The following is a 16,375-nucleotide window of genomic DNA, read 5'->3' as shown; positions in this document are numbered from 1 at the left end:
AAACGGGAAAAAGTCCATGGCTATAACTTAATCCTTTATAGATTTGTTAATACATTTAATTTAATGGACAAATACACACAGAAAACCAAAACCCTTTATTTTAAGAAATATTTCTATATTTAAGGAACAATAGACTAAACATGGCCTTTAAAACAAGGCTCCATATATATTTAAATATAATATATAAACTTACCATGCCTTAAAAATTATTTAAGGGCAAATAACCTAATACTTGGCCTTAATTTTTCATTCATTCTAATTAATTTTCTATACCCTTGCAGAGGGTATTATAATTTCAGTCAGAAGTTTGCAACGCAGTGAAGAAGTATAAAGTATATATATTCTTGATCAGCATCACTACCAGAGTCGATCTAGCCATGACCGTCTGTCCGTCCGTCTGTCCGTCCGTCTGTCCGTCCGTCCGTCCGTCCGTTTCTACGCAAACTAGTCCCTCAGTTTTAAAGCTATGTGCATGAAACTTTCCCAAAAGCTGTCTTTCTATTGCAGGTAGTATATAAGTCGGAACGAGCCGGATCGGACGACTATAGCATATAGCTCCCATAGGAACAATCGAAAAAATAAAAAAAAAATTATAACTTTTCTGTTTTTTAATTTTTCTATTAGTTCTTCGACATATAGTAATGGTTAAATATTTCAGAATTACGGTTTAAATTTCATCAAAATCGGGCGACTATATCATATAGCTCCCATAGAAATAATAAAAATATATAAAATAACTATATAATAATTGAGCTGCAAATCATTATAGCTTCAATGTATAGCTTCAATGTTTAACCATATTAATGGTTAATATTTATTAGCTGCAAGGGTATATGAGCTTCGGCTTGCCGAAGTTTGCTTCCTTTCTTGTTAAATTTTTATACCCTTGCAGAGGGTATTATAATTTCAGTCAGAAGTTTGCAACGCAGTGAAGGAGACATCTCCGACCTCATAAAGTATATATGTTCTTGATCAGCATCACTAGTAGAGTCGATCTACCCATGTCCGTCTGTCCGTCCGTCTGTCCGTCCGTTTCTACGCAAACTAGTCCCTCAGTTTTAAAGCTATGTGCATGAAACTTTCCCAAAAGTTGTTCTATTGCAGGTAGTATATAAGTCGGAACGAGCCGGATCGGACGACTATAGCATATAGCTTCTATAGGAACAATCGGAAAAATAAATACAAAAAAATTATAACTTTGGTGTTTTTTAATTTTTTTCTTAGTTCTTCGACATATAGTAAATATTTAAATATTTCTGAATTACGGTTTAAATTTCATCAAAATCAGTCGACTATAGCATATCGCTCCCGTAGGAACAATCGGAAAAAATTTTTTTTTTAAATTATAACTTTGCTGTTTTTTAATTTTTTTTTTAGTTCTTAGTTCTTTTAGTTCTTAGTTCTTCGACAAATAGTAATATTCCAGAACTACGGTTTAAATTTTATCAAAATCGGACGACTATAACATAAAACTCCCATGAAAACAATAAAAATTAAAAAAAAAACAAGAAAGGTAGCAAACTTCGGCAAGCCGAAGTTTATATACCCTTGCAGCTATTGCAAAAATTAAATATTTTGTAAAACATTAAAATTATGATTTACTTGCGTATATGTCTAAAAACAATGAAGCTATGATGATTTGCAGCTCAATTATTATATAGTTATTTTATATATTTTTATTATTTCTATGGGAGAATTAAACATTTTTGAAAACATTAAAATTATGATTTACTTGCGTATATGTTTAAAAACATTGAAACTATGATGATTTGCAGCTCAATTATTCGATAGTTATTTTATATATTTTTATTATTTCTATGGGAGCTGTATGCTATAGACGTCCGAATTTGATGAAATTTAAACCGTAAATCGGAAATATTTAACCATTACTATATGTCGAAGGAGACATTAACCATTACTAAATGTCGAAGAACTAAACAAAAACTTAAAAAACAGCAAAGCTATAATTTTTTTCATTTATTTTTCCGATTGTTCCTATGGGAGCTATATGCTATAGTCGTCCGATTTTGATGAAATTTAAACCGTAAATCGGAAATATTATACCATTACTAACTATCGAAGAACTTAACAAAAAATTAAAAAACAGCAAAGTTATAATTTTTTTTCATTTATTTTTCCGATTGTTCCTATGGGAGCTATATGCTATAGTCGTCCGATCCGGCTCGTTCCGAATTATATACTACCTGCAATAAAACAACTTTTGGGAAAGTTTCATGCAGATAGCTTTAAAACTGAGCGACTAGTTTGCATATAAACGGACGGACAGACGGACATGGCTAGATCGACTCTACTAGTGATGCTGATCAAGAACATATATACTTTATGGGGTCGGAGATGTCTCCTTCACTGCGTTTCAAACTTCTGACTGAAATTATAATACCCTCTGCAAGGGTATAAAAAAATTAACTTTTTATTTTGTAATTTTTTTTTAGAAATTCTTTTTGAATTTTTAATTATTTGACTGTTTAGTATTACGCTTTTAATTCTACTAAAATCGGAAAACGATATCATATAGCTGCCATAGGAACTCAAATAATTGAGCTGCAAATCATCATAGCTTGAATGCTTTTAAACATAAACGCTAGTAAATCATAATTTTAATGTCTTCAAGAATATTAAATTTTTGCAATAGCTGCAAGGGTATATGAACTTCGGCTTGCCGAAGTTTGCTTCCTTTCTTGTTTTTTTTTGGTTTTCTTACAAAAAAGAATTAAATCTCTCTCTTAGGAAAGGAAATCCTACAATTCAAATATCTTTCAAAACATGTATGTTTGTGGTTATGCTGTGGGTGCGATAATTGAAAATGGGTACAAATTGTTTTCCATTTTTCAGATATTAAGAGCACCATTTTGCTTACTTAATAATTTATTGGCGCAGTCCGTCAGCCAACACTTATCTCCGTGCCATCGCACAAAATGGCTGGTCGCATGCAAATACAAAATGGCATTGATGACAGTGCAAACAAGGGCGGCGACAGTTGAAAGCCGATAGCGAAACTTGTGCTGCACTCAACTAAATGAAAATCAGCACGAAAAGCGCATGCAATGGCAGGCCATAAAAAATATGTGACTGCGGCGGGCGGGCAATTGGGTGAAATAATCAAATTAGCTGATAAGCCGAAGAGGAAACTGCCGGACATTAAATTCGCCGTCGGTTGGCAAAAACAGCGCTCGCTAAATGAAGCAATTTCCTTGTGATTCAAATATGGAAACGCTAGCTACATTGTTGGCCATGGGAACATGCCTGACATACTGCTTCTGGGGCATTAAGTTCTGAGTCCCCAGGTGGACGGGCCAATTGCATTGATTAACTAAATAAACGGTCTTCCCTGGCAGCACTTGCATTTTAATTTCATTTATTTCGGCCTTTTTCCCCGATGAATGGCTGCTGGCAGTGGATGTGGCAGTGGCTGTTGCAGTTGTCACAGCCAAAATCTGCTGACTTTTTCCCACCCGCCGGCGACACATGTCGGTGGCCATAAAAAATGCCTTGTCAGAACCGAAAAAAGAGCAAAAAATCAAAAAATGTACAAGGAAAGACGAACAAAAAGATGCCAATCCAGGGGCGAGCAGGGCAAAAAGAAATAAACCAAGTGCTCCAATAAAAATTCCACCGCCTTCGCCCGCATGCCGAACTGCTCGCACACGCTCGCCCTCTCTGTCTCGCTCGCCCTCTCTTTTTTGCCGCATTTCGTATTTTTTTTTAAGAGCGCATCGCAGCTTTTTCCCGACTTGCTCTTGAGCTTGGTATACATTGCGTATGAGTGAAATTTTTTCAGTGCCGCCGCGCCACCGCGCTTGAAATGAATATGTGCGGCTATTAGCCACAAAAAGTGTGTTTCGTTTTTGCCACTGACTTTGGCAGTTTTTGCGGATTTTTAATTTGAATATTACATGTATTAAAAACTCATTACTACGCGTGGCTCCCCATCGAAGTTGGTCAATGGGCTAATGGTCGGCGGATACGATTTTTTGTCTTTTGATGTTTGTCTTTTTTGTCTTTGCGGAAAATTATGCATTTGGGTTTGGAACGAATGCATTAAATATTCCCATCTTTGTTTGTGCACCACATACTGTAGATGGATATTAAAAAAAAAGGAACTAAGCTTGTGAATGTTAAAAATAGGGTGTCACTAAAATCTCTTTTACCCAAACTCTAACCAGAAATCAACGCAAATTCAACCGAAATAATGTGGAACACTATTAAAGTTCTGCACTTTAATGGGCACTCAATTAAAAAATTATATAAATTAAAATCAATACAAAATCTAGATATATAACTACGAGTTAAAATTGCTTACTGGCAAAAAATGATTGTTGGATCTAGCTATTATAGAAGGAATTAAATGTTAAAAAAAAAACATATTAGTTCTTTAAAAAAACAACAAAAAAAGCGAATATTCATAGCCAACTGATTACATGTGATAGCTATAAATATAAGATGAAAATAACTATCCTTTATAAGACTAGAAAAATTCAAATACTGAAAATAATTTAGAATATTACCTTAAATGTTTTTAAAAATCGGCGTCTTTATTAGAGTGAATAAGGTTATTTATATCTATTTTTTATAGGGCTATGATATGTTAACAATTTTTGGCTCATAATCTCGTCTCCGTTGACGGACTTGAACTTTCATTTTCGTCATTATAACGCCCCCGCCAGTCGCCATAAGGACTGAGCCATAAAAACGGGGCGCAGCATTAACCGTTCGCCGTGCAACGCGCAACGCGCAACATGCAACATGCAATATGCTCATTCATGCTCAAAGTCAAGAGAAAAGAAAAGCCACTCAGGCAAAAAGCCCGAAATCAAATCAAAGTTGCTCAAGAGACGAGGCGGCAAAAAGCGAGCTGCAGGAAAAACCACAAACAATTTTTTTCCCCACTCGAGAGACAGAGGGACAGAGCGAGAGAGAGAGAGAGAGAGAGAGAGAGAGAGCGGACGAGTGAGAGAGCGGGCGAACTAGTTTTTTGCCGCTGCCGTGGAGCAAAAGGAGTAAAAAGCTGTTGCGCAGGCGTCGCCGTCTGCCCCAAGCCGCGCTGGCCACGAGTGCGAGCGGGAGCGGGCTAGCGGGAGCGAGCGAGAGCGACAGCTGCGCTGCGATTTGGCGGCGAGTGCGAGGCATTTGAATGTTTTTTTCGTGGCCGCACTCAGCATTCGAGTTCGGAATTCTTGCGAGCTGGCAGCTACTTTTTGCGCTGCTCGCTGCTGCCGCTTCTGCTCGGCTAAGCCAAATTAAACCTGGCCCAAACGGCCGGCCACTGTCCACCAGTTGGCCACATTCGCGCGCGTTCCAGCCAAGTGCACTTTGCCAGCCGAAAGACGAAAGCCAAAACACTGCAGCAGTCTTTTTTGCCCGCGTCCCATCCGATCCGCGAAGAATTCTGTCGCAAAGTGCAATGCATTTTCGCCATTCCGCAAGTGCAGCTGCTCCCCCAGCTCGCGGTATCACAATTAAAAAGCGAGCGGAGTGAAGTCGCAAATTGTTATCACCACACGTCTTGGCCGGAAAAAAGGCAAGCCCTCGGAAAGGGTCGCAAGTTGGTCAAGTGTCAATACATTCGAGGCCGTAATAACGTGTTTTTGTGCGTTGCTGTACGATTATTGTGATCACGATCACGATCACAATCAGCTGAGTGCTTGCAAGTGAAGAAATTTTGAGGAGCTAATTACGCGAATTTAAATGGAGCGTTCTGAAAAGTAAATGTCAAATGGTTAGCCAGTAAAGCAATCAATGCATACCTTAAGATTTACAATAAAACTAATTGTTAATATCTGATAAAAAAAATATATCGCAGAAGAAAGAAATTAAAAGGATATATATCCTTATTATATTGACCTTTTTTAACCACCTGATAAGATACATGATAATATAATAATGAAGACTCAATAAAATCCTATTTTTTACCTGTCTATTGTTTGCTTTTTTAACTATTCTGAATGCAAAAGTCATTTAATAAACATATAAATAATATTTTTTAACATTTTAAATTTATTTATCTAATCACCCAATACGAACTTTCAACTAAAACATGATTAACGCTTTTAACAGTTTGGGAGTTTTGTATCATTTTTGAAATGGCTTACCAATTTAAGTCAGTCAAAAACAACCTATTAATTACATATCCCGAGCGCCATTAAAAATTGTAAACTGAGAAATAATTTTGCTAAATTAGTGATCACAGTTTTCTAAAAAGTGTAGTCAACTTTATAATTTGGCAAGGTACAATATTGTTTGTGGATTTAGTACACTTCAAAGTTTTTAAATACATTGATTGCAATAGAAATAAATTGATTACACATGATTACCCAATTAACTTTCCTTGTCAGTCGCCCAATGCTAATCTACATTAAAAAGTGATTAAATCTTTCAAAGAAAACAATATCAGCAATAATTAACTGATCAGTGAAATAGATTTTCTTGAGCCCCCGAGTGGAATTTAATTAAAAAAAAACGCTTCGCCGGACCGTCACTCGAAGGTGCTTAAATGATTATGCATGGTACCTGGTACAAGGGACCTCAGTTGGCGCATCATCCTCACTCGAATCCGCACAACAGCTCGCTCGGCCACAGTGACTACCACCAGTTCCGCTCGTACCCCTCGTTTGTTGTGACACCCTACCACGATGGCCATGTCCAGGGCCCGGCCACGCCCACTCCCTGCCCGGCCCCGCCAACGCCCTGCAACGGTCCACTTCCAGTTCCAGTTCCAGTTCCACTTTCGGTTCCCGTTTGCCAGGCCGGCGGCCAGGGGTCGCCAGTAATCGTCGAGGGCTCCTTTGCCGCCGCTGCCGCCTCCTCCACCACCGTCGGAGGATCCAGCGCCACGCCCCTCCTGCCCAGTCCGCCCATCAAGATCGAGCAGGTCTTCGGCGAGCCCTCTTCCCTGGGAGCCGTCGTAGAGGACTACGCGCTGAGCCTGGACTGCCCCGTGGAGCACACGTTTCGGGTGAGTACACGGCGAGAAAATCGAGGTCACGCTGAAATAAAAAATGGCTGTGTAGGCAAAATACCCGGATAAAGCGGTCCGAATTGAAACATTTAAAAAAGTCTATTTATATAGTCGAGTGCTTACTCATTTTTCGTCACAAAATTTGATATCAGTTATTTTATGTGTTGTGGGTGCGATCGTCACGACTTTTTACCTCGTTAAGAGGTGTTTTTGTTTCATATATTATAAATGAAAATGACAGTTGTGCTAATTGTCAGATCAAATTTAATTTAATTTATATTTTTTAATATTTTTGCAACTCTTGTTTACGCAATGTACCAATGGACATTAAAACATTCCTAACTTATTTTATTTTATTTATTTTATATATGACAGCTATATTATATCGTTTTCCGGTTTGAATAAAGTTAAGAGCGTAGTTCTGAACTATAACCAAAAATAAAAGAAAAAAATTTAAAAACAGACAAGTTACAATTTTGTTTACATAAATTTTTTATTTTCCGATTGTTCTTATGATAAATATGGTGTAGTTGTTCGCTTAAAAAAAAATTTATCAGTAATAAACCGAAATAATAATTAATTACTATATCTCGAAGAACTAACCAAAAAAATTAAATAACCCCAAAGTTAAATTTTTTCTTCCTTTTTTCCCGAATCAGGAAGACAACTTTTTAGTAAAAGAACTCAAACTTTCGAAAAGAATTTTTTGATTATATATCAATATAAAATATCTACTTTAGAACCAATTTTTTGAAGGTATATATAAATCAGGGCTGTGAACCCAACTGCAAATCTGACTTTGGTTCGATTTTGATCATTTTGTAATTTTCTTTAATTTTTTCTGCCCCATTATAACGTTAGATCAAGCTGGGCACTTATTAGTTTTAGAATATTTTATTTCTATTTTGTAAAATTTAAAAATAAAGAATGCTATATAAAAACACCTTGCAACACAGTATAAACGCAATTTTAAAATGTTCTATCCTTATGTCAATTACAGTGGCTTACAAATTTAAATAGACAAAATCCATTTACTAATGAGTCGAATTTTTTGACTCAATTTGTCAATGACCAAAAATTATTTATTTTATTAATTATTTTTCATGTAACCCTAAGTCATATTAAACGTTTATTTAACTTAGTCCGATTATCTTACAAAATTTTGCAACAATACAAATATTGGATCTGGTGCCAGGTTCGGTATTTTAGTTTTTCTAATATAAAAGATAATTATTAAATGGATTAAATATTTGGTGGGAATATAATCAAAAAGAAGACAACATTACGTTTATATAATTTCTTCATCATTCATTCTTCTCTGTAAAGTGGTGCTTTTAACTAACTTAAAAAACCTTAAAAACCTTTTTTGAGGGGAGTTAAAAAAAGATTGAATATCAAATATCTTAGTTGTTCAACATTCTTGCATAAACTGAGATAACCAATTTTTTGACACATCTGAGGCTTTTTAATCATTCATTTGTATTTGGACCATTCGAACTATAAGCCCTTGTACAAAATCTGTTATCTGGCAACGAATGTTCCTTTTATGCTTACTTTAAGCCTTAACGTTCAAGGGTTTACCTTAAAAGAGCCGTCAAATATTTAAATTAATATTTGTGGTTTAAGGATAATCAAAAAGTTTCGTTTTATATCTTTAAGTTGCTCATTTTTGATGGTTATTAGTGTTATCACTCAAATGAAAACTATTAATCTTTTTTATGCTAGATTCATTTGGGGTCATTAAAACACAAATGTTTGATTTACCTATTGCTGAACAAGAATACGTCATAAAATTTCAGTGCTGGTTACTGAGACTACAACTTTCGACTGTTTATTACCAATGCTGACTGTTTATTACAGTGTATGGATAATGTTATTATGTTAAATTATTGGTTGCCATCCTCATTGGAGCAGCTGCTGCACTTGTTTTCCCCCCTCTCCCACTACCGAAAAGAGGGCGTGCTCCGAATCAATTTCCATAAAATCATCCAATAACACTTAAAAGCCAAGCAGGGCAAAAAACCGAGGTACACAAGTGGCAGGCTGGCAAAAAACACGAAAACAAACACGCCCCCAACTCGAAGAGCGCGTGAAAGAGCACCCGCGCTCTCTTTTGGGGGAAAGCTAGAGGAAGAGCGAGAGCACCCCGAAGGAAGAGAGCTGGTGCTTTCGAGTGTTTTTTGGGGGAAAGTGCTCAAGCTCCAGCTTGGCTTTTTCTAAAGAGTCAAAGGATTCTTTTTGCCAGCTTGGTTCGAGCACAGGATAAGCCATAATTGCCTGGCTTTCAAAGCTTTTCGCAGACTAATGGCAATTGACTTGAAGGCTTCAAGTGGCTGAGCAGAATTAAAGCCAATCAACAGGTGCAATTCAAAGGACTAGAACTGTGAGAAGCAGCTTTCCACCTGTAGAGTTTAATACTTGAGAAGAGAACTAGTGAATTTTATAAGATTTCATTTTGTAAATAATATTTCTATTTGTATTACTATTTACATGTTTTTTTATTTAAAAAAAAATGCAAGTCTAAAAACCTTAATTGTTTACTAGCTAAAAATGTTATACACTTTTGCTATTTGTTGGCAAATTATATGATTTATAATAGATTTTATGTAGAAAATGCCAATATTCTTATGTTTTAATTTAAAAAGTCTCACAGTTATGATCCGAAATATTTTAGTATCAATGCGTTTCCTATCCGCACCGTTTTCCATGGCATACATTTCAATTATCCAGCCTGAAACCATTTATTGCTTACTTTTCTTCTCAGCTTATAATATAGTTTTCTTCTGCTGATGGCAATGCAAAATGGACGCACGTTTCTTACGCTTATCAGGACATTTCACCCACACCGCCAAACACATCCAAATATGTACACGCAACAACTATGTGTATGTGTATGTGTGTGTGTGTGTGTGTGGACTGTCAGCAAAGGGCAGCTGAAAATGCTTGAACCTAAAAGAAAACAAGAAAGCAGCCAGCACATGAACATAAAAACATATGCTCTGGGACAGGATTTAGTTTGGGTCTCCGTCCGCCGACGCGCTGCCGCGCAACGCCGACTGCGACGCCGGCTGCGCTGCAAGTGCAACTACTGCACTCGGAAAGCGTTATGTCCTTTTTTCCTTACTGCCAGGGGGTCTTGATGCTCGTCCCTCATACTTCTTTAAACCAAATCGGCTTAGAAGAGCGTTGCAAGAAAGTAATCTTAATATAGTTTTGAAATCAACAGAAGAGATCTACAACGGCAGTGTAGTATGGTCAAGAAAATACTTTGGCAAAACAACAAGCTTAACAGTTTATTATTTGCACGGCCACAAAAAGACGCGTTTTTAAAAACAAAATAAATTAAATCACAATCATTTAATGGGTAAAATTTTAGTTTTAAAAGAAAAACTACAAGTTTGTATTTCAACGAATTGAACTGATTTTAGAAGGGACACCCCTTAAAGACTTTAAGAAAGGATCAGGTTTTTCTCTTTTTTTATTAATGTAAAGGGTGAATTTTGATTTTTATCGCTAAATCGATGTATAATGCTTCTCAGTTTAATAAGATTCAACTTTATCTGGCGTCATCACTTTTAGTTTTAAAGTTAAGCACAGAATATTGAAGACTCCAAGATTTTCTATGACTTATTCTTCTCCTAACCTTCCTGAATTCATTCCAAGCAAGTGCTTTAATTTCCGTTCCATTTGTGGAATTACCTTGATCTGGTTTCGACTTGGGAGTATTCCTCAATGATTTTCCCTGCCTCGCAGACAGAACTCCATTTAAAGGGGAAAAAATGCAGCGGATAATAGAAACACATTCAGAGCAATTGCACGGCAAGGGGCAACAAACAAAACAACGGGCTTCAGCTGCGGAAAAAATAGTAAGAAAAAGGGAAATAATATAAACAAAATGAAGGAAAAGAAATTGGCGCTCGTGAAATGTTAACGGGGCCAGGAGGGCGCTGAGTCGAGCAGCGGCAGCAGCAGTAGCAGTAGCAGTAGCAGTAGCAGGAGCCATATCTGCAGCTATTCCCGGGCAGCGACGCCGGCGGAGGCAGCGACGCCGGCGGCGACGCGGGCAGCGCTGAATGTTTTTATCCTTTCTTCGATGTGTCGTCGCGGCATTTCCCTTCTCCCGCATCTGTGTGTGTGTGTGTGTGTGTGCGTGTGTGTGTGAGTACGAGTGTGCTTGTGCTTGTGCCAGGACATCACACGGTTTCGCTTTTCTTTTACAACTTTTTGTTATTATTTCGTTTTTTGCTCGACGCCTGCAATGTATTTCTTTCAGTTTGCTGGCGTTTTTTGCTTCATGTGCAAGAAAAAATACAATTTTACTTGGCTTTTTTATGTCCCTTTGTGACTGTGACTGTGTGTGTGTGTGTGTGTGTGTGTGTGTGTGTGTGTGTGGCAGTGTGCGTGTTTGTTACTGCTGCTTTTCCGAGCTCTACTTCTTGAGTTTCCTTTTCGCGCGCGCTATTTCGCTGCTGCTCTTCCACAACTCCTGCTGCTACTTACCCGTACAACAAACATGGCCATAAGTCGCCGGAGCTCGCTTCCGCTCTGTCTGTTTTCCTTTTTCCGCCAGCGCTGCCTCTGCCGCGGTCGGCGTCTCAGTCGCAGTCGCAGTCGGCGTCGCAGTAGCCGCGACTGTTGCATGTGGTCCGGGGTTTGTTGCCTTTGGCGGGCTGCAACTCTCGTTGTCTTCAGTTCGCTTGGGCTTGGCCAAATCTATTGGTCGCGGTGCCGCGCTCGCGTCCGTGTCCACATCCGCATCCGCATCCGCATCCGTGCCGCATCCGTGTTCGACAGCTGCGGCCACCGCACGCCAGATGGCGCCTCATCGAGGCCAGGGCTGAAAAACTGCAATTAGGATAACGCGGACTGGTTTTAGGGGGTGGAAAGGTTTAAGACATACTTTCATCCCAAATAGCATCATTTAAATATCCCGGACGGTCGGACAGACATTAGGACATGGATAGGACGACTTGGCAGTTGGTGCTTATCAAAGATCGATATACCATATTTGATCAGAACCGACATCTTTTCCTCCTTAATTAGATTTTTTGGCTATTGGAAGACACTACTCAGCAATACCAATCATATGTTTTTCTTGTTTTCTTATAATAAGAAGAGTGGCAAGCACGTTCCTATCTAGTAAGCAAAGGAAAACAATGGTTTTCGCACATACAAGAAAATTACACATACAAATGAAGCTCAAACATGTAAATGTATGAGTGTAATAAAATTCTTTTCTGGGTTCATATACAATTCCCTTGATCTTAATATTTGGAAAATATGTTAGATGGGAAATGTAGACATTTAAATGGAAGGACACATAATATATACATCCATATTTACAACTTAACGTCTTACAGGTAGAACATATCTGCACATCCAGCAAAAGGAAAATATGAATTTTTTTAGTTTGAATACATTTTTTATGAAAGCTAACACCTTCAAAGTAGATCTATTTATAAATAGTTTTAACTGATTTTGATAAGCAAATATTAAAATTTTGAGTATAAATGTTATGAGCATAAATTGATTTGGATAAACATAGGTCCAGAGATCTCAATTGGATGGTAGCAACCAAGTGAATCATTTTTAGGGCCTTGCAGAGCATATCAACTATTTTTGGTAGGTCGCTTTGACTCTGGCTCGCTTTCAAGTCCCGTCAGTTGTGGGAGAAAACTCTGTTATTCTTGTCTACGCCTACGGCAAGCACAGCTTTTTGGAGAAAGGCAGGCACACAGGACCTCTTAGAGAATGTGCTGCACTCACACGAACGCCGCTTGGAGAAGCGAAGAAAAATCAAAATAATAAAAATCACAAACATGAGCAAACCGTATAAAAGAAAATCAATCTGCCCCACCGCCCGGCTCCTCCGCCCTTCCGCATGTCGCGCAAATTCAGCTTTATTTTCTATTTTTCCCCCGTTCTTCGCTTTTCTTACAAGAAAATGCTGCAGTGCGCGCTGAAACTGCAAATGTATGTCCTTATAACGGGCAGTGTGCACATAAAAAGGGAGCAGAGGGGGGAATTATAAAATAAAAAAGGGCAGAAATAACAGAAACGCCAGCAGGAGGAAGGCTGCGAGGAGCAACAAAACATTCACAACACACAAGAGTCTCAGTTAACGCACACATGCATCGTATTCCTCTACTTATGTGTGTGTGTGTGTGTGTGTGTGAGTGTGTGCGCTTGTTTGTATGAGGCATTCGCGCGCGCTCGCCATTTTCTTTTGCCTTGAGCTGCTGCACTTTGGCTTCCAGTTGGTCTTCTCAGTTGTAGCAGGTTATCCCACGCTCGCTGACGGACGGAGACGTAGACGGACTCCCGGACTCCCGGACTCCCAACTCACGGACCCACGGACACACACAAGACAGCCGGACAGGCGGACGGGCGGAAACCCACACAAACACGCCCAGGAGACCGACTAGCAAACACTCACACTCAAATCCTCTCTTATCAGCCCCAAACGATGGTCCGGAAAGTGGTTAGCTGCGACTTTAAGTGGCGTATACGTGATATCAACAGCGTTCAACGGGGCGTATACGTGGTGCTGTGCAATGCCAAGGCCTCACCTCGCAGTGCCAAAAAAAAATGCAAACCTTATATAAAGTTCCTTATCAAAAGTGCAAAATAAAAAGTAAAGAAGACCACGACTAAAGTTCCTCCACAAAAGTGCAAAAACGAAAGGATTAAACCATGTCAACTTAGAGAAAATCTGAATCACAATTGTAACGCATAGTTCCTATCACCCAGTGCAAACAAAATATATAAGTAATACATTTATTCCAATTTTAACAAATAAAATATAACCTGCTAAGTAATTTAAACAAACAACTAAAATATTTATTAAGCCAAATAATCATTAAATCAATAAAAACGAAATGGTTAAAAACACCAATTCAAAATAATAAAGAATACATAACATAGCAGCACTCGACGACTAACTTTACACTCTACTCACCCACGAAGTTGAAATCGCAGCCAACCAAAAATAAAACCTAAGCGCCAGCCACAAAATGAAACAATCATACATGAAGAGTAAACAAAAGAGGCCAGCTGAGCAAATAAATCAAAACGCAGAGGCAAAGAGCGACAAGCATCGAAAGAGTGTTTACTAAACAATATGCAAAACATAAGCCAAAAAAACATATTGGGCAACATATTCAAGTAAAAGCGAATTCCTACACATGTCCATCACGAGGATAACCACAAACCACTCATAAAAAATGGGAAACTGACAGCCAGTGAAACTTTTTCAAGGTCGTCGCTGGCAAGTTTCTGGTGGCAAATCATTTCTATTTGTTTCAATTTGGTGAGCACCTAAAAAAAGGGGCGAAGCGGAAAAAGTTGGTGAAGTGCACTCCGCCCCCGCCATCTAAAATGAAATAAAAGTTAAGCCCAAATAAAACGACCCAACTTGGTTGCCAACTTTTTGTTCGTTTGCGTGCTGTTTTTTCAATGTGTGTAAGCGGAAAATCAAACAAACTGCGCTTCAGTTAGATAAATTGCTGTAAGCGGGGGTGTTCCCCGCTCGAAAGTGAAATTGTCGAGCGTTGCCTACATCTGGGCTCCAACGGGTTGGTTGTCATGCACGAACTCATTGGCAAATACAGCCATCCGGATATGGACATGCTGAAGGATCAGCTGAGGCGGGGCAGCTTCACCCCCGGCCCTGCTGCCCCCTCACCCTTCCTCATGCCCGCCGAATTCTACAAAAGCCTCTTCGCCAGCGCCGTTCTTCAGCAGCAGCAACAGCAGCAGCAGCAGCACAAGTTCCACGCCGGAATGGCCTGCCCCAGTCCGGCCCCGAGTTTGTCCCCATCCTCGGGTCGTTCGCATCCACCCACGGCCGCTTGTGTGGCGGAGAGTGGCGATGGTCAGGTGAAGACGGAGTTAGAAGAGCCGGATCAGGAGACCCTGGAAAACGAAGGACATGAGGAGCAGAGACCCCCAGAGAACGGAAAACACCCAACACGGCATGTTAGTATGGGAAAATGGGTGGAAGTAAATGGGGGGTCATAAATGGGATTTCAAGGGGCTTAATTTTGATTATTTTGGGATGCAGATAAGTACAAATAAAACAAGGCTTTCCTGTGTCTACGCTCACTTCATGTGTAACTTAAGTTCGCTATGTAGATGAAGCAACCCTCAAATTAGATTGTTTGCCCTACAATTAAAACGTAATTTTCACATGAAATTAAGTGGTTCCATCAATGATATGGTGGATATTTGAATAGTAATTAAGCTCTGAAACATATATTTAAATTAGTTAGTATCTAAGTGGTTCCATCAATGATATTGAATTAAGCTCTGAAACTTATATTTTTAATTAGTAAGTATATAATTAATATAAAACAAATATATATATTTAGATAGATATCTACGTTTTAGCCAAATTGTAAAATTGTATAAGAATTAGTAGTTTATTGACAATGTATATGAAGTATGTTGTGTGAAAGATAAACTCATCAAATTTCTCTAATATCTAAGAATATAGATGGTCTGGCAATACGCTATATGACTGTCATTAAAACCCCATTTCCTTTTTCATGCCCAGTACATTAACCAACAACATTTTTAAATTGTTTGACGAAACCCCATTTCAAGCAGCAACAAACCATTTTTCATTGCAGAAGCCGCACAGCAACAACAACGGCTACTCCTGGTCCAGCAGCAACAACAACGAGGTTGTCAGCAACAACAACCACCACCCAGCAACTCCACCCACTCCGCCCAGCGAAGCCACCGCCACCCAAGCGACTTCAGTGTCCGCAATTAATTTGAATCAAGCCCAACCCGCATCACAGGCGCGTCCAAACTTTGGCAGCTCCGTAAAGTCACCACCAACAGAAGCGGACGCGGTCACAGCCGCCACGTGCAAAAGTCAGGAGAGCTCCAGCTCGAATCCGCCCCCCGGCCCCACCCACAACCCCGATCCCAGTGCGGCTCAGACCGCCAGCTCGAACCCCACGGCCGCTGCCGTGGCCGCCGCTGCCGCCGCCGCCGCCGCTGCCAACATGCCGATCGGCGGCGTCCAGGGCCAGAACCCCACCCAGGGCCTGGTCCACTGGATGAGCGCCGTGATGGCCGAGCACATGACCGGCCAGACGCACCACGATCCCACGGGCGCCGTGGGCATGCACTACATGTGGAACGGCAACGTTGACGTGAGTACCACGGACTCAGATCCACGGGGCAGGGGCACGGGCAGGGGTAGGCTAAATGCCGGGGGCGTGTTTCACTTGTCTGTTTAAGTTTTAAGTGTTGGTATATACAAAGATTGATATTATGCCTCGGCATGGAATTCTCTTAGCTGCACGCATAAATATAGAGACATTGACCCTTAGCATACATCTCCGAGTGTCACCGATGTGACAAGTAAAGACAATATTTTGTTTACGA

The 16,375-nt window shown here is 39.6% G+C and overlaps 2 protein-coding genes across 7 annotated transcripts in view; one reads left to right on the top strand and one right to left on the bottom strand.

Annotated features, from left to right (window-relative positions):
- The first annotated feature begins 5,197 nt into the window (after positions 1-5,197).
- Positions 5,198-16,375, top strand: part of LOC128252667 (zinc finger protein rotund) — a 48,395-nt gene continuing 37,217 nt past the window's right edge. For 2 of the 6 annotated variants that reach the window (XM_052980595.1, XM_052980606.1), the window contains exons 1-3: positions 5,198-5,723; positions 6,354-6,973; positions 15,607-16,140. In XM_052980595.1, coding sequence (XP_052836555.1) covers positions 6,512-6,973; positions 15,607-16,140 — 996 coding nt within the window. In that variant the 5' untranslated portion in view covers positions 5,198-5,723; positions 6,354-6,511. Of the gene's footprint in view, positions 5,738-6,353; positions 6,974-11,700; positions 11,864-13,433; positions 14,954-15,606; positions 16,141-16,375 lie in introns of those variants that run through there. The other 4 variants (XM_052980597.1, XM_052980596.1, XM_052980598.1 and 1 more) reach the window with 4 other exon arrangements.
- LOC128251710 (uncharacterized) lies at positions 11,473-12,859 on the bottom strand. Its single transcript, XM_052978818.1, is given in 4 exon segments — positions 11,473-11,546; positions 11,549-11,757; positions 11,759-11,821; positions 12,834-12,859. Coding segments are annotated over 4 exon segments (372 nt in total).

This window comes from Drosophila gunungcola, chromosome 3R (genome assembly GCF_025200985.1).
Source record: "Drosophila gunungcola strain Sukarami chromosome 3R, Dgunungcola_SK_2, whole genome shotgun sequence".
In the NCBI taxonomy this organism is placed as follows: domain Eukaryota; kingdom Metazoa; phylum Arthropoda; class Insecta; order Diptera; family Drosophilidae; genus Drosophila; species Drosophila gunungcola.
The sequence above is the reverse complement of the archived record's forward strand: the minus strand, read 5'-3'. Positions and strand labels throughout refer to the sequence as shown.